The 23,293-nt window shown below is 41.3% G+C and overlaps 1 protein-coding gene across 1 annotated transcript in view; it reads right to left on the bottom strand.

Annotated features, from left to right (window-relative positions):
• The window catches only part of tenm2a (teneurin transmembrane protein 2a), a 185,447-nt gene that overhangs the window by 60,434 nt on the left and 101,720 nt on the right, over positions 1–23,293 (bottom strand). The window contains 2 exon segments of the mRNA XM_042493870.1: positions 6,571–6,802; positions 15,793–15,999. Coding sequence (XP_042349804.1) covers positions 6,571–6,802; positions 15,793–15,999 — 439 coding nt within the window.

Consider the following 23,293-nt stretch of genomic DNA (forward strand, 5'->3'; position numbering starts at 1 on the left):
GTTCAACTATCCAGAGATGTCATAACGAATTTCTTTACATCAAAGAAATAGTGAACCCAGGCACCTGATTTTGATGTTATCAGCGCATTGAATGTCTAGAGGGGGGTCTGCCAATCAACTAGTAGGTCTAAAGGTCATTATCAGCCCATTAACAAACTGTTTGCATATGTTATGAAACAGTTGCTGTGATAAGGCGTTTGAATAGCTGTTTGCATATTCAAAATTGTCATAGAGTCATTTTGTTAGGTTTTAGAGGCAAAAATAAGTGGTTTGGTTTAGGAAAATATATCATGGTATGTCAGTTAAAATGAATCAGTGCTGACTTTTGGTTTCACATGGGACACAAACCCCGCTCTCCTGGAGTTAAGTCCTGTACCCTCAGTCCTTCCCATTACGGACTTCTCTTTGGAGTATGCCACCCGACTTCCTCTTTTGCCCTCGTCATAGCCTAATTATTATGGCCACAAGAGGTTGACATCTAACAATAAACATAAAATTCATTTCATCTGCCATAACTGCCCTCTGAACCATGTAGAAGGTATTGCAGGCCCCTTCTAAACAATATTTACAATACTATTGATAATGGCCATTTAATGGCCTGATAACAGCTGAACCTGCCTACCCACATGACAACTTGTTTTACTACTGTATTTATTTTATTTTTTTGTGAGGATTCCCCCACATCAACTGCTCATCACAGACAATACCTCTGCTAACATCAAAGGAAGTTTTTATATTTTTATGAATTATTATATAAGCCTTTTTAAGCTTACGAGAAAATGAGTAGGAGTGCCACATCCCATGGCAAAGGGCCACAAATTTAATGAGGCGATTGTTCATCATCAAGTAGATGAGATGTATCAGGGGGATCTGTCTGATTAAACCCAGCAAGTGACTGATAGATTGATCACATTTCAAGTTCACTTTGCATTAATTAACCAGAGTAGCACATTGTAATGTTGGCTGAAGTTAGTTTGATAATCACCAGTTGGAACAAATGAGAATGAAATTAAAGAAATTAGTCCTACCATCATATTATCAAGCTGGACTTGTATCATAAATGACTGTGATGGAAAGTTGCGTTGGGAAAACTGTGTTTCTTTGTTGTGTTTTGGGAATTTTGGATTGCTGTGCCACTTGTACACACCTGTAAATCAACTTAAGTTGTGTGGATAGCTCAAAGAGTGTAGTTCTGTGTGATACTACCTCTGCTCATTCAGGCTTGTGTACCCTAAAGTGTCTGTTATGACTTCATCAAAAGCAACAAATTGCAGGTTACAATTGCAAGACCGGAAAAAGATGTATAACTTCAGTTTTAACTCCCCAAAATGAAATTTAGTTGCGAAAACATTCTAACCACAAGGTCAGTTTAGTAGCTGTACTGGAGCTTGGAAGTAATCCAACATTGAGTCCATTTTATAAATGGAACTTATAGTGAGATTGTTTTCTCAACTACTGTTTCTAAGGTCAACAAAAACTTTGAATGTTAAACTATTTAGCTGTAAAAGTTGGTCTGGCCTGTGAGTGGTGCCTGGTGCTTCATCTGACTGGTTCCAACGCAAACCTTCTCATTTTACAGCTAAACAGTACACTAAAATCTGTCTCTGGAAACATTCAAGGTGAGAAATAAGCAATGCAGTATCACAGTCTAAATTCATATTTGACCAGCGCTGCCCAGTTTGACTGCAGTTCATGAGAAGTGACTGACATGACTGACAGCTGCATTAGAGATTTCTGGGCTCAGTTTTTGTCCACATGCCAAAAGGCCATTAGAAGCAATTCAAGAGTGCAGACAAGTATGATTTTTTTCACAGATCATCTGTTGCATATACTACTGCATGGATATAGTGACAGTTCAGCAAATATGACAAAAAGTTATATAAAAAAATCTAACTGAAGCTTTAAGAGTTTTTATCTATATTGCTGACAACATTTATGTTATTGATAACTTCCTTCATATGCAATATGAATATGTCAGCAAGTCAAATACGTTTTGTGTTACTATACCGTTTAAAATTTATACCTAAAATAGCTGAAAACACAGTTAAAAGGAGCTTATTTTGTTTTGGGTTAGTGGCTCTGCATAATAATACTGGATATTATGTTTAGAATATATACTGTATGATTCCAAAATCATATCACTGATAAACCCTGCATGATATTATGTGGTTCTTATATGCATATTATAGTTGTGGTTACAGGGCTGGGCATGACTCTTTTCTCTGTAGCCAACTCTGTCTTCTTCCCCTCCACCCCCTGTGGCTCCCACAGGTAGCATCTTTGAATCTGTCCCAGCAGCAATGCATTTGAAAGTAACCTATAGTGCCCCCCTCAATGCCACCCCACCCTCCACTGCTCCTTCTAGATAAATTGAGATGCTGCAACCCTCTCAGTGATCTTATTTCTCCCCTAGAGCTGTTGCCCACAGTGAAGGGAGCAAGGGGTGCAGGGGAATGTCCTGAGATCACAGAGAGAGATTGAAACTGGCATCAGCTTGCCAAGAGGCACCAAGGGACATATTGGAAATCAGGTGCTTTCTCGCAAAATGCTGCGACACATGTACACAGATGTGCACTTGCATGCTCACAGAGACATGCTTTTTTTTTTTTTGTCCGTTCCTTGCTCGCACACACACGCATATATATATATATATATATATATATATATATATATATATATATATATATATATATATATATATATATATATATATATATATATATATATATATATATATATATGTAAACACACACATACACAGTGGCACCAGCCATCTATAGTCATTTATCTCACACTGGTAAATGTATCCATGTTCTAGGGGCCCCAATCTCCTTCCTCTGCCTTTCTATCTTCTCTCACACACACTCCCCAAAACAATCTCCTTCAATCACCACCTCTCTCCATTTCTCTCCCTCTCTCCCCCTCTTTATCTCTCCCTCCACTACCGTAAACCATTCCTTTCCATTTCCCCCCTCTCCCGATTTATATTTCTCTGCTATATCAACCCCCCACCCCCCCTTCATCTATTCCTGTCTCTCTCTTTCTCTGCCAGTCATCCAGGCCCTGGGGTGTTCTTAGGTGATCAATCTTCATCCTCTCAGCGCTGTCACACTATCGGGTCAAGCCAAAACACACACACATGTGTGCACACACACTATACTATAACGAGTGGACAACAAATGCCAAAATTTACATATGATTACAGCGGGGAGGAGTCCCAGTCACAGAGAACACACATGCTTGGATGCAAACATACACACAAATGCGCACAATCATGCACTCCCTCCCTCACATGTGCTCATCATCTCCTAGCTGCTGGTTTTAATGAGATGGAGGACGGGCTCTGCCAGCTTGGGGATGGTGTGACTCTCTGGCTCTGCCCGGCTGGCTCTGACCCAGTCACAAGCTCCAGCAGCTCCAGCCAGCCCACCCAGTCTCCGCCATTGCCAGACCCAGAGAGGAGGGCCCAATCTGGGCTGGAGGGTGGAGCTGGAAACTCAGTCGGCCGCTCTGGGCTCCATTCACTGCGACAGGCTCTGAGCCATGCCCAACCCCACCACCTGAACATGACCAAATACTGGCACTGCAGAAGGCTCGACAGCGTGTGTGAGCGTGTGTGTCGCTTCGTTTAAATCTGTAAAGATGGCAATCACAACATACTTTCTGAAAAGAGGATTTATAACTTTATTCTTGTAATCTGGACCTCACCAAAGATCAGTGCATCATTTGCAACAACAAAATTAACAAATACGTCCTCTCTCCACAAACTATGTTATGGCTGCACAGGTCTAGATAAACAATTGTAACTGGAAATAGCTTCTATTTCAAGCTGAAGGTATTCTTGTTCACCACCACACTTCTTCTTATCCATCATGCATACCGGCGTGATGCATCAGCACAGGTTGAGCATAGACCTGAGACCAGTGGGGCTGAATTAAACATGGCCAGGCCTCATAAATACTGCACAGGGCCGGCACTCTGGGGAGCTTATCTGGGACCATCAGAGCTGGAAGCCCCAGCGCCCAGCAGGAGAAACACAACTACAGCTTGCAGAGTAAATGCTCAGAGAGCGAGCGTGCGCATGCTAGCAAGCATGTAGGCAGTGTCCCTCTCACTGCATGGCTCATGAATAGTAATACCCTGCATGAATGCTCTGTTTGCCTGGTAAGTGTTCTTTGTGTACTGGCAAAAGCGCATGTGTAGGGTGTGCAAAATGGTTTGTATTTTCTGCTCCCTCACTTCAGGGTGCATGCCATGCATAATAGCTTTGACACATGGCAGATTTTTCTATGTGTTGCACCGGGAAACAAGGTAGAGAATGCGTTTGAGCAGCACACTTTTTAATCAGAGGCCAAGAGTCATTTTCATTTTGTTTAGGTGGTTCATATATTGGTTTTGAATGATGGAGGGGAGTGGTGACACACTATGCAAGATATCCTGCTGTACTGTGTTTTCTCATCCATTGAATGAACCCATAACAAATGATACTATGTGCAAAAAAATATATATATATGCTGGTTCATTTGCACGTCTTTTATCTTTTGCCATTATTACCAGTCTCCGGACCTCTATGCATCACATATCGCTGCCCTGGATGACTAATGTATGAGAGGAAATCAGAACACTGCACTGTATCAGGCATTTACTTAATTTGTTGTGGGTAAGACTGTTGAAAATACAAACTCGCTGGGGTAAAACAATCAGTAGAAAAAAAAATTGTGTTCAATGGGTGTTAAGAGCCCTGTCACACCTTAATTTACAACGGCAAAATTTTAACAATGTTTGGTAATTCTAATGGAATTTGCATGATAAGTGGGTTTGATTGCAGAGGAAAGTAAATATGTGTGCACTTGAAAGCATTGTAGAGTGTAACTGTGGTAAACTTTTATACAGATTTTGTGCAGTTGACCAACTGTAAGTCAATTAAAACTTTTTTGGGTCTATTTTACCTGATTCTTCATTTGTGTTTAGTGAGTAAAGCATGGTGTACTAGAGTAGAGTAGTGCAAGGTGTTTAATGGACTTGCATTGAAGCTCACAATGGTCTGCGCTTCACTGTGTGAGCATTCTCAATGTTGGTTGTTTACCAAATGGAAACTATCTTGACAGCTGACCTTTGAAGTAATAGAGCCATAGAGCCCAAATTGGAGCTTTCATTTTAACTGTGTCGTACCAAGTTAACAAAACCTGTCTCTAAAGGAGCATAAACTGCTCATCAAAAGAGACATGATTTGCGGTCAGTCCTAAGGCAGGAGTCAAAAGTATAAATGCATCTTTAATAAAATTTTATACTGTTATAAACTCACAGTGACAGCTTAGCTAAGCAGTCTAATTTGGCATCATTGTGCAAAATCCCATAATAAACTTTAAGCATATCGTAATTTTAGTGGTCTAAAAGAACACTTGACTTTGGGACCTCCTACTGGCTCTGTATTCAGGCATTAGGAAATCTAACCTGTGACAGGATACCTTGGCCAATCAAAGGTCATTACTTAAAGAGACCATTCAGTTTTGTCACTGACTGCTTGTTAATTCTCAAACTGGGGAGCACTGATCACATATGAAGCATTTGTTACTGCAATGCCTAATCACCCACCGTCACCTGAACAGACTTTAGCAGAACTCGCCACTGTCTGTGTGGTAGAGAGAGTGTGAAAGAGAGGGGAGAGAAGATGGAAGAGGGACTATTGCAAGCAATTTTTTTGCAAGTCATTAATAACTTGGAACCCTGCAGGTCTAGCCTCATCACTATATGCAATGTAAGTGCTTCACTACAGTTGGTAGCTGTGGATAATTCATTTTATTTCAATTCAGTTTAATTTATAAAAACCTAAAATCACAAATTCCGATTTACCTTAAAGTAAATTAAAATTATTTTAAAACAAATATAAACTGAAAGAAGAGCAACTGAGGGGGAATCCCTGTCCCAGGTAAGACAGACGTGCAAAAGTTGTGTGTACAGAATAGATACCAGCCATCCACAGTTTATCTCACTTGTTACTTTCTCTCATCATACTGCCAATTTAATGCTTGACGTAGGGGTCAAAGACTTCACTGACCACACTGGCCACATTCGTGTGTGACACTTGCCACCTTCTTGAAATTTTATCCACCATTTTAGTGGTGAAAATAACAAACAAAAAATCAAAGCATTTGAATACCGATTTAAACATCGATTGCCGTGGCAATGACTGAAGCTTTGAAGCTTTGAAGCATTAGGGTCAGCCCTCATGACCATGCACCAACTCCAGTTTTTTGCTAGTTTACTAAGAAGATTGGCTTCCTTTTGATGAGTTTCTTAACATCCTTACTGTAGCAAAAGTGAGTAAAAAGGGTCAGGGGTATGAGGGTGACATCTGCCTCAGCTCTCTCATAGCGTTTCTCTCTGACTCCATCATTCTTTGTTCACAGGAATGCTGTTGAAGCAGCGTCGCTCTGACCTTTTTTTCCTCGCTATTGATTACTCAAGGCTTATTCCACTGCTGTGCTTTCTGTAAGTAGCTCTAGATTTTAGCATCAGGTAAGCAGGAAAAAAAAAAAAAAAAAAAAAAAGAAACAAATTTCCTCTGACCTGGTCTCCAACGGAACGTTACTGTTAAGCACCCAGCTGTCTTGCAGCTGGACCGACTCCGGGGTGGTCGGCCCGTCTCCAGTGCCTGGCGCAGGGGCGTGAATGGGGTTGCGTCCCCCTCTCAGGGTGTTTCTGTTCAGGCTGTTGGCAGACTGGTGGGATAAGGTGTGGTGGTTGTGCGGAGGGGGCAGTGGAGGCCGTAGTGTGGACTGACTGTGGTGGTTGGCAGCCCCTGGAAGTAGACAAAACAGAGAGGAAATTCAAGTGTCACTCTTCTTTGTGAAGGAAATCAAAGAGAGTTACAGATGAAGGGGTGGGGATTTCATTCCAAGATGCTACAAATGCAGGACAGAAATGTTATTTGATATTTAGTGTTTATTTTTCAGCATGCCAAAAAAGTATTCAGCTTGGAAATAACTTCATTAACATTCCATTACGTGCTACTTTTGTGTCTGCAATCATTTTGTCAGAGTAGGTGTCATATTTTCCAAATGGTCGATAACTTATTTTAGCAGGAAATTCCAGCTAAATAGATACATGTAATTTGATAATCATGTTTTCACATTTTTATTGAGCATTTTTCTACATTTTTGGCCATCCTATTTTAAGCCAATTCTTCTACTGTCTCACCTTCACTCTTTTCGTTCTTGTTTTCTTTTTCATAACTAAGAGAAAGGAGAACGTGTGTGAGCAGTAGAGCACTCCGCACAGCATGTGCCCTCATCTCTTGCTCTCAGACTTGGGGAAACATGTCAGCTAGAATCCAATACCAGCCCTTCCAACTCTGAGCTAATGGACTGTTTAGTGAGAGAGCTGAAAAACAAACCCGGATGACTCAGACAAGAACACCCATTCACACATCACCTTTCTATCTCCGTCTGTCTCTCTCTCCGTGAATCATTGGAAAGGGTTGAGCCTGTCTAGAGCATGTGTGTGTGTGGGTTGGACAGCAAAAATCAATAAACCACATACAATACAGTGTAGGAGCTTGACACGGTTGCATCACTTCTTGTGCATTAGCATATTGTTTGTTCACACATTGACAGGTGTGTGCACTCAATGCGCAGCTGATCAAAAAGAGGTCAAAAGAACCCTCTACATGTCACATAAACTGTCCACACCTTTGTTGGGATGCTGTCTGGATAGAAGTGTCGGAATTATTGCAAAACACACAGAGTCATTGATGTTACATTTGACTTTGAATTCAGGCTTTACAGCACAGTTTGCTTTCTCTTTTATCAATACTACAGGCTACACTTTCATCATTATTTTACACGTCTCAGAGTGGAATACATTATAATGATTGTGTTTGTTTTCACATTGCCTTCCTGGTGCTGATCAAAGGACAGAGTAAGCACACATATGCACACATACAGTTCATGTGAGATGAAAAAAAAAACAACAAAAGCAACTGCTTTGTCAAGCTGCGCGGTCACACTTGCCCTATTGTATTTGTCATCTCCTCTTAAATTACAGGAGAGAAGATAGAATGCAAGGGAAGAAGAGAGATGGGTGGATGTGTCACACTCTCCTGTCTGCTTTTCTTCTTTGATGTTTGTTGGACAAGAGATCTGTATCAGTAAATGATAGCAACTTTGCACCAACATAAAAAGAACATACATTAGATGCACACATGCAAAGAAATCTAAGCATAAAGTGCATAGCACTGTGTCACTGTGCCAACTTTCCCGCTTTCTCCTTTTTCCTCATTTCCTCCCTCCGACATGGGAACATATAGGGGGCAGCGAGCTCCCTTGCAACTGCAGCTGTAATGGCGACCAGTTTGTAAGGTGACCTGATTCCTCTGCGTTGTCACTGGGACGCAGGTGTCACCCACATGGCCCTGACGAACAGATGCTTGTGAAAGGAGAGGAGACGAGAGAAAGATGGAGGGCCCTGACCTCTGCTGCATGAGAGAGACACAAAACATCTGTTTGCACATGCAAAAGATGCTCCTGGGAGAAACGGACACACATACACGCGTGCATACACTTGCATATGCAAACATAGATGTGGTTTCACACCTGCAGGAAAAGTCAAACTCTTGCATCACACATGCAGAGAGTAAATTGTTATTAAGGTATGCAGAGAGTTTTATGTCTCCTCCCTCTCCTCCTCCCTATACAGCCTCACTCCTTCTCGAGAATTGTTTCCCTCTCTTTCATCTTGCCTTTATTTGCATTTTGTTTGTGTCCTTTGTGGAGATGTAAAGCACTTTGAGATAAATCTTGTTTCTTAAAAGTACTTTATAAATAAATTTGACTCGACTTCCCCTCCCTGCAATGCCCCTATAAATGTGAAATAGCTCCTACTACACGCTATCTGGGTAAATACTTTTATCTAAGCATAGCAATGCACACAACACAGAGCCATATACTAGGGGGATATAAAATAAGCTTGCATGCATGGACACACAGTCCGAGTGATACAAAAATAAAAGTAGGCACTCCCGTGCTCATACTCTACCTTGCTGTCTCCCATGTTTAAATCTGCGTACAAAAAATGCAGGCGTTTCGCCTCTGTTCGCTTTCCTGCTATAAATATTGAACGTTTTTTTTTTCATTCAAATTTGGATGAATAATATATGGCACACCTTGTATAGAGGAGGAATACATGGGTTTTTAGCCTTAGTTTTCTATGAACCTTTGAGCATGTGTGTGTGTGCCAGAAGTATCTTCTAGTGTGTTGGTATTTCTCGTTGCACTCATAGGCACCCTGCACCACTGGGAGAGTGCTCTGTTTAACAGTCCAGCCACTACATAGTTACACAGGGACTGAGTCATATTCTGCACCGTTGCAGAGACTCACATTTTGTAATAACGATTTGAACATTTCCCTCCATAGACAGAGAAGAGACAGATGAAAATGCTATTATCTATCATACAGCTGCAAATTCTATTACATGTCTCCAGATAATGTCAGAAAAATGTAATTGCTGAGAAAAATACTATTTGTAATTCCATGCATTTACTCTCTTTATAGCCTCCTGGGGGCCGGCAAAATTGTCACGTACTGTCAGGTTAACTGAAGTGAATTGGTACATGATAGAAAGCAATTGTTTCTTTTATTCTGCACTGAATCAATACTTGCAGAATAAAGTGCTTAAATGACTCATTACAAATGTTTAGTGTTGTTATTGTGCAAAAAATACAGCTTCATAAAAAAAACCAAAACTAAACATTTTCTTCAGCCACACAGAGTTTAGTAAAAGTTAAAAAAAGGTTCTCTCGCATGCTGCAAAATATTTATGATCAGAAACAAATTGCTTTCTTTTTTTTTCTGACACAGCACAGGAGAGTGATGTCAAAGAAATTCATTTTCACGTAGACTTCAAATCCATAAAACGTATCCTTACAGCTTGCCAGAGAAAATACAAACATTGGGAAGCGGGGCCTGCCTGAGCAGCAAGGCCGACATACAAGGCCAATTTATTTATTTTTTGTTGTTGTTGTTTGCGTTTTTATATGCATCAACCACTTAAACAGAGACACTGTGCACTAACAAGTAGGCTGGAGGTAAATGGGTCTAATAAATTAAGACAGGGGACTTAGTCAGATGAATTGTCCAGTTGCTAAAGTACAACCCGCAGGTAGGCTAATAGGAACAACCGTTTTACCAGGAACCCGGTCTGATAAAAGACAAAACATGTGGTGAGGAAATAGAGCAATTAGGGAGCAGCCAAGCAGATCACATTTTATTCCACTTTATCTTTTCCTCCTTTCTTTCCTCTCTCTTTCACCTGCCAGTGTGAGTAAACAGCGATCGTGAAAAGATTCTCTCAACAGCTCTCTGTTTTGTTTCTCACCACCACTTTTTTTTTTGTGGAGAAGCTCAGAGCCCTTTTTTCTGTCTGCTGTTGAAGGCTGACCCACTTTAGTCTGTCCAAGGTCCCCTGCGACTGTAGAGGAGGGGACTATAGCTGTAAGCTGGTGGGTTTGGCTCGGGCTAATCCCTGGAAGTTCATTATGCTCGCCAATTCAAAAGGAGCCTCATTCAGCAGAGGAGCATTAGCCTGTCTGCTAACCTGCCTCCCGCTGTAAGGCACACTGCGCACACACACATCACTGTGAAGCAGGGGCTCGCCACACCATATTAATCTCACAGTGTGTATCTATGTGTGTGTGTGTATGTGTGTGTGTGGCCAGCTGGCAGCAGGAACCAACCAAGGCAGTTTGTTTTGCAGCCCTGGATGGGCAAACTGTTTATTGACATTTTCTGTGGTTAACAGAGAAAAGTCGCAGGGGCAGGATGTGCATCTATGTGCGCGCGTGTGTATGTCAGTGTGTCTGTGTGTGTGTGTGTCAATGTGTGTGCGGGATAGAAATGCCCATTCAGCAGTTAAAAGGGGATCATTGCAGGGCTCAGCTCCCTACCCTCTCTCTGTCCTTCCCACTCCCCTCTGTCTCTCCATCTTTTTATTTCACGCCCCATATCTCCACAGATTCTGTCCTTCTTTAAAAAAAAACAAAAAACAAAACGCTCTGCCACCCTCCACTATTTTCCATGCTCCTTCCCTCCAAGCTAATTGCTATGCTGCCTGTGCTTTAAGGATGTATATTCCCATGTGCCGGTGCTTCATACGTCCTCTGTCTCCAAATGTCTCATGCTCCTCATTTGTCATTCTTCTCAGAGCTCAGAGCTCAGAGGCTGAGCACACCGGAAGGGGAGCTTGAGGTGAAACTAACAGGCACACATGCTAAAAGCAAACGTGCTGACAAAAGGGGGTTAATTTGCGCATAGGCTATATTACACACATACACAAACACACACGGGCACGAAAAAGGAGATAAAGTTAAAGATATAAATTTACACATGCAGGCACACAAACACAAAGACACACACACACACACACACACACACACACACACACACACACACACACACACACACACAAACCGCCTCTGCCTTGGCTAGTCATCTCTGTCTAATTAGGAGGCAATAATCCGCTAGAGAAGAGTCATCAAATTCAGCCAAAAACAAACAGTCTCCATGAGCAGAAATGCACGTGTGCATTTCACCCCCACGCACATACAGATGCATAGAGCTGCATATGCGCGCGCGCGCATGCGCACGCATTCACACGCACGCACGCACGCACACGCACGCACGCACACGCACGCATGCACGCACGCACACACACACACACACACACACATCCCACTGTTACACAAATGTCACCCTTACATAAGTACCATTAGGAAGAATAACATTAGTGCAGGAGAAGGCAATGTGTCTTTGCTGTGCCTTTGTTTCTCTAGATTTGTTTCAACAAAGCCATTAAACATTCATTGCTTCGGCAGTGACTTGAGGTGGCTTCCCTGGCAGCAGATAGCTAGCCACTTTAGAAGAGACTCGTGCTAAAAATAGCTTAGCATTCCCCATGCATAATGAATGGCCAGAGACAGCGCTAACGCTAGCTCTTTCCAGGAGCGATCTGCTACGCTCCGTTTGGCCGTCTCAGCTCTCCCGGCGTTCCGGGGGAGCGTTCCCAGACAGGTGCTCCGAGCCAGACAGTATTCCCACATAAACACTCGCAGACCCAATTCCCAGCCAATCCTCGGCAACACCGTTCCGTTCCCATTCACCTGTCATGCTTCACTAAGAACACAAGTCATGTCTGTCCACCTGTTAGCTTAGGTAATGGTGGACTACTTTACAGCGAACACACATGCATGCAAACACAAACACACACAAACAGCATGCAGCTTCCTGAGGATTATCTCGCTGTGGTCAGTTTCTGCCTGGCTTGGTAAGGCTCATTTCCTGCCCAGCGTCCACTCTCTACAGGACCACACAGAAGCACACACACAGACAGGCTCACAGAAGCACATGCATAAACAGTCGCCGGTTATAGGTGTTTTATTTCCTCACAGCCGTTCCTGTGACTTCCTACATGCCAGGGTGTGTTTATGCAGTGCCAGACTGCCACTCTAAACTCATTTAGGTCGATTTTAATGGACGCCCAAAGCCAAGGACTCTCTCTGCACCCATTAGATCAGCAGTCCTGGCTGGAAAACGTGGCAATTTGCAATTTCATCTCAATGTTGTTCTCCTTCCATCCAAATATCTCTCTTTCACCCTCTAAGCTCTCATTGGCGTACCCCTTTTTATCTGCATTCCCCCTTTTTTTCTCTCTTTGACTCCCCATGTCTCTTGGTGTCTGTCTCCGTCTCAGACGCTCTCTCCATCTATTTTTACTGGTGCTGGATGTTTCTTTCTCTCTCTCTCTCCCCTTTTTGATTTCTTCATGCAAGATGTCTCATTAAACAACTTCAAAAGTCAAAGTTTGGCTTTCTCTATCTCTGCTCCCATTTGCCTCTTTGCGCCTCTTTTTTTCATGCTTCTCTGCCGCGTTTTTTAAATTTTTTTTATTCTTTCTTTGTCTCTCTCCCTCTCCATCTCTGTGTGTACATGATCAGCCGAGACTGAAAAGAAGCCCCAGAACAGAAAGTGTGGGTGTATGTGAACAAGAATGAGAGAGCGTGTGCCTGCGAGCCTCACTCTCCCTCTTTGCCAGTGTCTGCCATTAGGGTGTCAGTGGCAGAGTGAATTTATTTGCTGTGCGGTTACTGGGCTAATGATTGATGTTGCCCCAGCAAACAGTAAACCAATTAGAAGGCTGATGTAACGTCATTTTAAAAGCCTCCTAATCACGTTGCTCTTGAACCTGGGACCCGGGCCTTCCCTAATGAAGATTTATACTGGATCAAAGGAGAGCCTAACGCCATTAACAATAGATTGTATTCCACCAAAAATCACATTAGGACTTCTCTGCCCACCCTCCCCTTCTCTCCCATCAGGCCTCTGCTAAATATATCTGCTGATTACAAGTGCAGATGCACAGAGGAGTGGAGAATCGGGGGAAGAGCAGGAAAGAGAGGCAGAGAGGGACACAGAGTTGGCCCACAGTAGCTAATTGTTGAGAATAAATGTGTATGCTGATGAACAAACTCATCACCGCAGATATGTGTGTGTGGAGAGAAATAGTTGTGAGGTGCTGATATAAGCACATAGGGCCTGTTACAGCCAACACGAGAGTGTCCGATGATGAAAGAGAAAGCTTACAGCCAGGAAACTAACTAGTTTGTCTTTGCTGCACTGATCCTCCTGCCGGCACTTAAAATTCATCATCCCCTTACCTTTCACTTTCCACTGGATTATTAATGTCATATGGAAAATAAGTACAAACACACCTACTCACTGGCAACCAGTGTGTGCTCTGCAGAGTGTAGGGGTTGCTTTCATTTGCATCATTGTTTTCTGGCAATAGTTGACAAAGGTGGGAGGGTTACATTGAAAATGTAATCCATTAAGAGATTACCAATTGTCGGCTCAGGATGTGCTTTTTGTTATGTGAGCGTCAAAAGAAGTTTGGGAACAGAGTGTTTTCTTTTATGTTACTTTTCGATTATGCTTTTTCAAAAGCTGATGGGATTTTCAGCATGAGAGGTCGTTGATTTACACAGCACTTTAAAGGAGTAATTTGAATTTTTTGAAGTGGGGTTGTATTGGGTACTTATCCATAGTCACTATATTACAAAAAGTAGCTTTCAGTTGGCACGCCTCCAGTTTGGAGAAGCAGGCTGGAGTCCGACACAGGACATAAGAAATCTACTGCTGTGGATGACGGTCAGCAACCAAACATATTTTAGCCACCTAAAAAAGTCCAACCTAGAAAAATCAATATGTAAGCTATATTTAGAGTATTTTCACTGCTTTACCTTTCTGTTAGACAACCCTTTTTTAACGTGGAAGCCATTAATGGCTTCAGCTTCCCATGTATGCACTCATCAGAGCCTCCTCCACTGAGAAAATCAGTAATTTTAGCTGCTGAACACGGTAGCTGGTGGTCTACCACTGATCTGATAATTTAGCTAGTTTGTGTCATTGTATGACTTTGCTAAATCTGAACTAAAACACCAAAATCACATAATGGAACAAACAACATAGGTGATCGAGGCAGCCATAGACCAGCAGCTTCTGTGTTCCGCAATGTTAAATCACTGCTTTTGTCAATGTAGTCTTGCTTTGAAGAGAACTATTCAACCCTTTGAAACCTAAGCAATTTGGCTTGATTTCTTTTAATGATATGGGAAGAAGGGAATGAGCAACGAAAAAGAAATCACCCCAAAATTAGCATGATATTAGTAAAAAGTACAAAAACTTACCTGAAAATTTCATTAAAAAAATAAATAAACAAAATAAATAAATAAAAGTTAACCCCAACCTCAAAAAGTCCTTTAAAAGTTATTTAATGTTTTAAGATCATTTTAAATATGTAATTGTAATAATCATAAATACAGTTTTCCCCTTCTTTTTTTGCTAAACATTTTTCCCTATAGCTTTTAAAAATAATATTCTAAATCTACAAATTTCTTGCAATTTGTGGAACATGCATTACAAAGTTGCTCATTACCTTTTTTCCCATGTTGTGTTTTTTTTTTTTTTTTTAAGAAATCAGACTAATTTGCTCAGGGTTCAAAGCTTTATTTTTTGGTGACAGGCATCTGAAAGCAGCACAAGAAAAGTAATGTTACTCCAGGTTTCAAAGTGTTAAAATTTGTTTTTTTCAGTCTGAAAAAAAGGTAAAGAAATGAAAATACTCATACGTTTTAACTGATATTGATCATTTTAAATGATTTTTTTTTTTGGTGGCTAAAATTCACTTTGTTGCTGACCACTCTACAGCAGTACATTGCGTAGATTCCATGTCTGTTTCCAGTCTGCCTCTTTAAACTCTCCACTATCCCTTTAACACACACAAATATGCACTGGGTGGTCTTTTATTGTTAAAAATGTATAAATAGATTTTTAATTTATCTGTAAATGAGCAGAGCAAAAGATTTATTTCCCCTCCAATAAAACTGTAATACCCACAGTTGATCATGATTACAATCAATTTCTATGTTAAATCTCTAACTGCATATTTTATGATCTCTTATAATGTACACAATAATTGCTTCAGTCCCTTTGGTTTGATCCCCAGCCCTGCAAACAAACGCTGACTTCAGAGAAACGCACAAAAAGCAGAAACAAAATGGCTTAAAGAACAAGATGTGACAAAGAATTAAAGCTCGGCATTTCACTGAGCAACGACTAAATCAGATCAGGAAATGGACACATGATGAGGTAATGCGGCGACCCGGGTGATGGATGACATGTTGATGTATAAATAAGAATGAATGAGAGGATAAAGGGTGGGTGAATGGTGAGCTCTCTTACCCGTTGAGGAGGGCTGGGCACGGAGCAAGTATGAGTCATCCGGGTGGGGCTCCAGGTGAGAGTGGGTGGAGTTTTTCTCCAGCAGGGGCACCTGGCATTCCCTGATCGGAGGAGACGGGCCGGGGGAGGGGTGGTGGGGGGCAGACGAGGAGGACGGGAGGGACGGAGGGAGCAGGGAAGAGGAGGAGGTTGGAGGGAGTGGGCGACCTGGACGATGGAGGGAGAGAAAAGGGGGGAGAAGGAGGGAGGAGTGGGCATTAGACAAAACAGATGGCAATGACTGACAGTGATACAGGGGTCTGTTCTGAGGCAGGTTTACTCTGTTTTCTCATCATTCTGCTGAGCAAAACCCAGGATACCTTTAAGGCTTGATTCACCCAAATTACACAAAAACAAACAAACAAAAAAAAAGATTTCTGATTCTATCCAAAACAATGGAGGTGAATGGGTATGGATGGAATTTGAATTGATGTCAACAGTTTTAATTGGAAGTATTTTTTAATCATATAAATAGTTCTTGTTAAAACTGTTGATAGTGTGTTCTGTGAAGTATCCAGAGTCAATAAAAATGTGTTTCTGGAAAAAGAAATGGTGTTTAATTTTATTTTTTTATTTTTTATGTGATTTTTTTGTGTGTGAGTTGTGACTAAAGGCAAACTGTGGTGGTGTACTGTGAAATAAAATAAAACCAAAAATATCTGCATGACTGAATGTTCATGTGAAAATGTTTTATTTTTATTTATTTTTCATTTTTTTGTGGTTATTTCAGTGAACATAGATTAATATAAAAAAGGTCTTAAGAAAGTTACCCAGTTAACACAGAAGTAAACTTGCTTTTTGGAACAGGCCCCTGGTCATAGCAATGTATAGCAGCTTTGACAGAAAACACATAAGCTTGTTGAGGCTGAAGACTCAATATAAAGACAGATTCACACAAAAAGCCCACAGATGTCCTTAATACTGTAATGAGTGACACAGATATTTTGAATACACTGTTGACACTTCAGCTCCGTCCAGATAAGGAAGTTATGCTCTTTTCAGCTCAGTTTGAGCACTTTTTCCTTGCAAACATTCATTTTATATGTCTTATTTCATCCATACCATACAACTGCAAAGAAAAAAATATATTTGCAGCACTGATATATTATCTTGCATCTATATTCACAGATGCCTCCTAAGGGTGGCCAGGGGGGCTGCAGCTGCCCTGATACGTTCACTGGTATCTCCCCTCTTGGATATGATCGATCCAAACTGGATGCCATGTCATGTCTTTAAACTTGAGACGACTTGTTGCCTGTGAATGTTTTGTTCCTTACAATGAACGTATTCCTTCAAATTACAGCTGTATCTTTTTCTTTTTAAGGAAAAGGACAACCACCCTATCTCAAGATCAATGAATCCCCAAACACATGCAGACACAAAACAAGATTATTGTTGAACTCCAATTGTTAACTGTGCCAGTATGGGTCTATGTTCATCAGATATTTAGTAGCATTAACTGCACAATAAAAACACTAGGTATACCAGAATGCAGTTCCTTAATTCTCAACATAGTGACATAGTCTTCATCTAGCCTATATACTTCCATAGCATAAAAGAATTCCAAAATTCAGTTATGGCTTTTGATTTTGGTGTGCCATCCCAAGATCATCGGTGGCCCCGTCTGGCCACCCCATGACAAAATTCTGGTGGGCCCCATTGTCTGTTTTATCACTCTATGATGAAAGCAAGCCTCTGTAACTTATTTCTGAATTCTGAAATATATTGTAACATTAGCACAAGAAGATAAGATCCATAAAGTTGGTGAAGTGATTCATTAAAGTTCAGTTAAACAGCACTATCTATCTTAAGGGAAGAGGGTTTTAAAAATTTTATATAATGAATGAAAATTCCCAAGTTGATTACTTACAACAAGATTTTTGAATTTTTTTAAAAAATATTACAAGTTTTATGAATTTTTGGATTAAATATGCAAATAAGACATTATCTAATTAAATATGCACCTTTTGCATACATTTCCAAAACAGAAATGTCAACTAAAGTAAACACTTTAACTTGAGTTGTGCAAGTTTTCTTTCCACTAGTCTGACAGAAGACATGGTGTGGAAATAAAAGAGCCCAAAATCTCACATTTGACCACTGCAAGAAACAATATTTTCACCTGGGGTGTCACCCCTAAAGCGTGCTAACATGCTACCACATGTGACTTCTGAGTGCAATGAATATAGCCAGAGAATTTCATTTGCAAAAAACAACACCAAAAAAATTGTAAAAAGAAAAGAGAGCAAATTCTTCTTTAAATTTGCTATAGTCTTCCTTTCAATCAAACGGTAGGATGAGATTTTTCACCTACATCCACTGTACGATTGTCCTCTACATGGGGGAGACAAAAGAAAGTTAACAGCCAAGTCTTTAAATAGTGGGAGCCATGGGACATGTGGACACAATCAGGCTGTCCCATCCACCAGAGAGAGAAAAGAGGGATGGAGAGAATTCACTCTACTCTCCAAAGGTTTGGAATCAAGGACAAAGACAAATCTAATAAATTCTATTTAGAGACGGCTCAAAATATAGAATAATTATGTCTGCCATATTTGCAGCTCAATCAATCAACAATATGGTAAGAATGAGGCCAACGAGTCCAGCCAACCCACCGAAGGACTCGGGTTATTACAACTACTAATTAGACAGTCGACCAAAGACGCTTTGCCACAGTGATAATCACTTATTTTCTCCTGACTACTCATTTAAAATGACAGCCTTGGGCACTGGCAATGTTTTTTTTTATTATTTTTTGAACAGCTTTACAAATAACCCTCTTTTTTTATCATTTTCTTATTGATGCCTTTACCTTCACCTTTAACCAAAGTTAAAAGGTAGTGGGCGACAAATGAACAGGCTATAGTTTTACAAACTCGCTCTCTTTGTCCACTGAAAAGTAACAATGCTCAGCTCTTCAGTACTGCTAGACATTTTTCTTTAATCACACTTTCATTTTCTTTTTCATAGAATAGAAAAAAAACAGGCAGGAGCACAGAAAGAAAAGTTGTGAGACCTGGAAGAAAAAGGTAGCAGAACATTCCTCATCATACTTTTTCTTTTTCATCGCCTTTTTATTACTGACAGTTCCTCAGAACACAGTTGTGGTGTGATTGTAATTTGACAGCATTCACCTTCCCATCACAGAGTATTGATAGAAATCAAAATGTGTAAAGGCCAAGATAGATGAGGAGATTTTTTTTTTTTTTTGCCACAGTGCAATATTGCTCGCATCAGGGAAACAGTACCTGGGCGATGGGGGGAGGGTGGGAGGATTAAAGCAGGCATCATTTAAGAATCAAAAGTGGTTGGACATAGCTGTTGGCTTGCTTGTCCGTCTATGCTGCCTCCAAATAAAGCGCATTAATCATGAAAAAAAACAAAAAACACGCTTGAGTCCAGGTGCCAGTGCGGCATTATAGAGATATATTTGATAGAAATGGAGGCAGAGTGATGCCTCTGTCCTGCTGTCCAAACTGCTCCAGCTTAGAGCTTTGCGTCATGGAAACCAGAGCTACGATCGATCCGCAGCCCCACGTTAACTACACCCCAGAGAGATGCCAGCCTTGTCTTCTGTTTAGGTATGTGTGTATGTGTGTGTGTGTCTGTGTGTCCAGTCAATCTCATCAGTGCAAACAGAGAAAAATGGATAAACAATAGCAAAGCAAACATTGTGGCCGACAGGAGGGGAAAGGAGAGATGGATGGATGGAGAGAGATGGATGGAGAGGGAGAGGGAGAGGGAGAGGGAGAGAGAGAGAGAGAGAGAGAGGGGGGGGGGGTTAGAGAGGTCACAAGAGTAACCAGGCGAGTGGAGAGGAAAAGAGAGAGAAATGTATGGAGGATGGAGAAAACAGGACGGTCCAGAAGCTATGAGCTGACAAAACTTATTGGCAATAAAAAAATGGGGAAGAAAGCAATAGAGGAGGGTAATTAGGAGGGGAGGAGGCAATAAGAGGGGACTGAGCGGCAGAAGATGGAAGACAGAGAGAAAAGTAATGAAGAGGTAAAGGGGGAATAAGCCATAGACACACATGCAAAAAAAAAAAAAAGATCTCAATGAATCACTCACTTCAATTGATTGCGTGTATGGATCTAGCTATTTGCATATTTCACAAGACCTATAATGAGGCTACTGGTGACAACAGGCAATGAAAAGCCCCTGTGTGTGTATATGTGTGTGTGTGTGTGTGTGTGTGCACACCTTTAGGATTGTTTTGTCACAAGTTTTTTATTGTACACAGCTCTGCATGCGCAGGCTCGTAAGGTTACGTGTGCGTGCCAGTGTGGTTATTAATATTTTAAATCACTTTAATTACAAAAAAAGGAAAAATTGCACTAGTTGGCCAAAAGCAATTAAGGGAACTTTAATCTCCTTAGCAATTATGCTGTGGGGCATCCTTAACTCAGTCATTTCTGCTCGCTACATTTCCAGAAAGGTCAGTGGAAATTGCTTTGTGTTATTAGAACAAAGACTTAAGCAATGAGCTCACGTGGTTCCTCTTGACAATTTTTGTTTCGCTGCCATCCTTCAGCCGCCTCCCTGGCCATCTGTATACATCTCTCAATCCATGTCTCCGCGCCTGTCTCTAAACTCTGTTCCCTCGCAAGTGTTGATTAGTGTGAAAAATAAAGTGTATCATGGGGGAAAAACTGGGCATCTAAAGACTGTGGCAGTGAATTAAAGGCATTAGTGGAGTCCCTTGATGATTTCATTACAATGTAAAAAGAAACACGATCATCATTAGTTTGTTGTGAGCACCAGGCGTTGACTCACTTTTGTGAGTCATATACATGTATGAGCTCAGCCTGTTGCTGCGCTACTGTACATCTCTATTGAATCATCTCTCCGTATAAGCTACTGTGTCTCTGCGAAGCTGTTCTTTACTGTGCATTGCTATTATACATCAGATGTTATTCTTCTTGTTGACTGTTCAATGACTTCCCTTCTTGTCCTTCACTCTATTTCTGTCCCTCCCTCCCTGCCTCCTGCCTCGCTCCATCCACCCATCTGGCTGAGGTGAGGAGTGGTAGGCCGAGGAGAGTGGAGTGGAGCGAGGGATGGAGCGACAGCTGGAGCCCAGTCAGACAAGGAGAGACAAATTACCCCTCTAACGAGAGCCATTCATCATCTCTTCATCTCTCCCTTCTTTCATCCCTCTCTTCCTCCACACCTCTATGTGAAATACAACGCACCTGGACGGCAAAAAAAAAATCACACGTCGATCTGCCACACAACTTTATGTTGTTCTCATTCAGTGGCCCCTGCTGCTAAGTCAATCAGCGCGCCCTTCTATTAGGAAATAACGAAGAGAAAGAAGGGGGGAACAACAAGATAACGGAGACGTGAAATGATTGAATGAGCGGTGCGCGGGGAAAGAGGGAGGAAAAAGAAACGACACACCCATGCTGGCACATGCAGAGACTCATTACCATGGCTGCTGTCAGCACAGATGTTGGACTGAGGGGGAGCTGTCAGTCAGTGTGTGTGTGTGTGTAAGTATGTGCGTATATGAGTTTGTGTGTGTGTGTGTCTGTAAGTATGTGTGTATATGAGTGTGTGTGTGTGTGTGTGTGTGATAGTGTCTGACAGTGATCTGAGGGCTATTTAGTGATGACAGCTGCTGACACAATGGGCCCTTTTCTCTATTTATCTATACAGTGCAGTCTGTCTCCTCCATCTCATCTCTCTTCCTGTTCCCCCCCTCCCTCACTTTTTTTTTTGTCAAATCCTCGCCTCCTCTTTCCTCTTATTCATTCCTTTCGAATATCTCACATTGAGCTCGACTGTGGCAAGATGCACACCTGTTGTTGTGTGTGTGTGGGAGCAACAAATGGATGTCGCAGCCTATCCAGTAACAGTCTGACTTGATCCGCTTCATACCTTGAATGTGTTCAACCACTGCATTGCAGAAAATGAGTGATAAAATGAATAAAGAGGAGAGATGAGAGGATGATTCAACAGACGCGTTTTAATTAATAAAGTTGGGCTTTGACAGCCTAAAGAGATGATTGTATCACTGGCTCTTACTTTGATGTATAACAGAGTGTCTGGGCTCTTCTCTGGCCTACAGCTCTTCTCTGCTCGCTCTTCATTCCTCTCTTTCATCACGCCTGCATCACTCCACATCTATTGGGGCCCTCTTCCCAAACACACACATAAACAGCCTACAGCTAAGGCTGGAGATGCTGCCCGGCTGGGAAGAAGGTGCCATCACTGTATCACATAATTTTATTCTGCTAACAGCATTTAAGTTTTTGTATTCCTTCCAGGATTATAGCTAAGGCTCATCATTTACAGCACTTACATATTTTTGATGTGGCAGATATGTTAAAAAAAAAGATTTTTAACAAAAGTTTGTGTTACCATACAACCAGAACTTCTCAGATCCCAAAGTACCTGTTCATCACACTTAACACTAGTGCCGGTCGATATGTAGAAAATCAAATATCACTATATTTTTGGCCAAATACCTCAATATCAATATTGCGATGATATTATAGAGTTGTTGTAGGACTCAACATCAGTCTCAAGACAACTTTTAAGGAATCTGTCTCGTTTTGGACTTGACTGCATTGTTTCTCGTTTTCTTCTCAAACAAAGAGGACTTGTGATTTTATTTCATGTTCAGGCGAGACCACAACTGTGTAAAAGGGAGTGTAGAATAAAGATGCTCAAGTTGATGTTTAGCTCCTTATTGTTTGTATTTGTTTGCTCAAAGAAAACAATGGGAAATTCCCACACATTAAATTCACCCCTGCAGGGCCTTTTGATTATTCTAGTAAGACGTTTCTCATGGTACACTTATACATGCACAAATTTATACATTATGGCAATGAATGAGGTAAATTAGGAGTCTTCATTTTTTTTTCTGTGGGTGTTTTTATGAGAAAGTGGATCTTTCATATCAATTTGAGGAGTGCTTTTAATTTGCATGTTCCTCATTATCATAAGAGTGTCATGCAGTGTGGGCCTCATACTCATCTGGTCTTGGTCTTGACTCAATTCCTTAAAGTCTTGGTCTTGTCTTAGCCTCAATAGATTCTGGTCTTGGTCTTGACCTGGTCTCAATCCTTCAATGTCTTGGTCTTGTCTCGGTCTTGAGACACTCTTGTCTTGCTCTTGCCTTGGTCTCAGTCCATCAAAGTCTTGGTTTTGTCTCAACCTCAATGCACTTTGTTCATGGTCTTGGTCTTGTCCTAGCCTCAATACATTCTGGTCTTCGTCTTGACCTCGTCTCAATTCTTCAAAGTCTTGGTCCTGTCTTGGTCTTGACTTTGTGATTTTGTTCTCGACTTAGTCTCAGAGTTTTGGTCTTGGCCTTAACTTGGTCTCAGTCCCTCAAAGTCCTGACATGGTCTCTGTTTAGATGGTCTCAACTACAACACTAGTGGATATAATGACTAAGTTGGTAAAGGCAAATGAAAGAACAGCTTGAACAGTCTGGTCATTTCTGTTCAGC

This window comes from Plectropomus leopardus, chromosome 9 (assembly GCF_008729295.1).
Source record: "Plectropomus leopardus isolate mb chromosome 9, YSFRI_Pleo_2.0, whole genome shotgun sequence".
NCBI lineage: Eukaryota > Metazoa > Chordata > Actinopteri > Perciformes > Serranidae > Plectropomus > Plectropomus leopardus.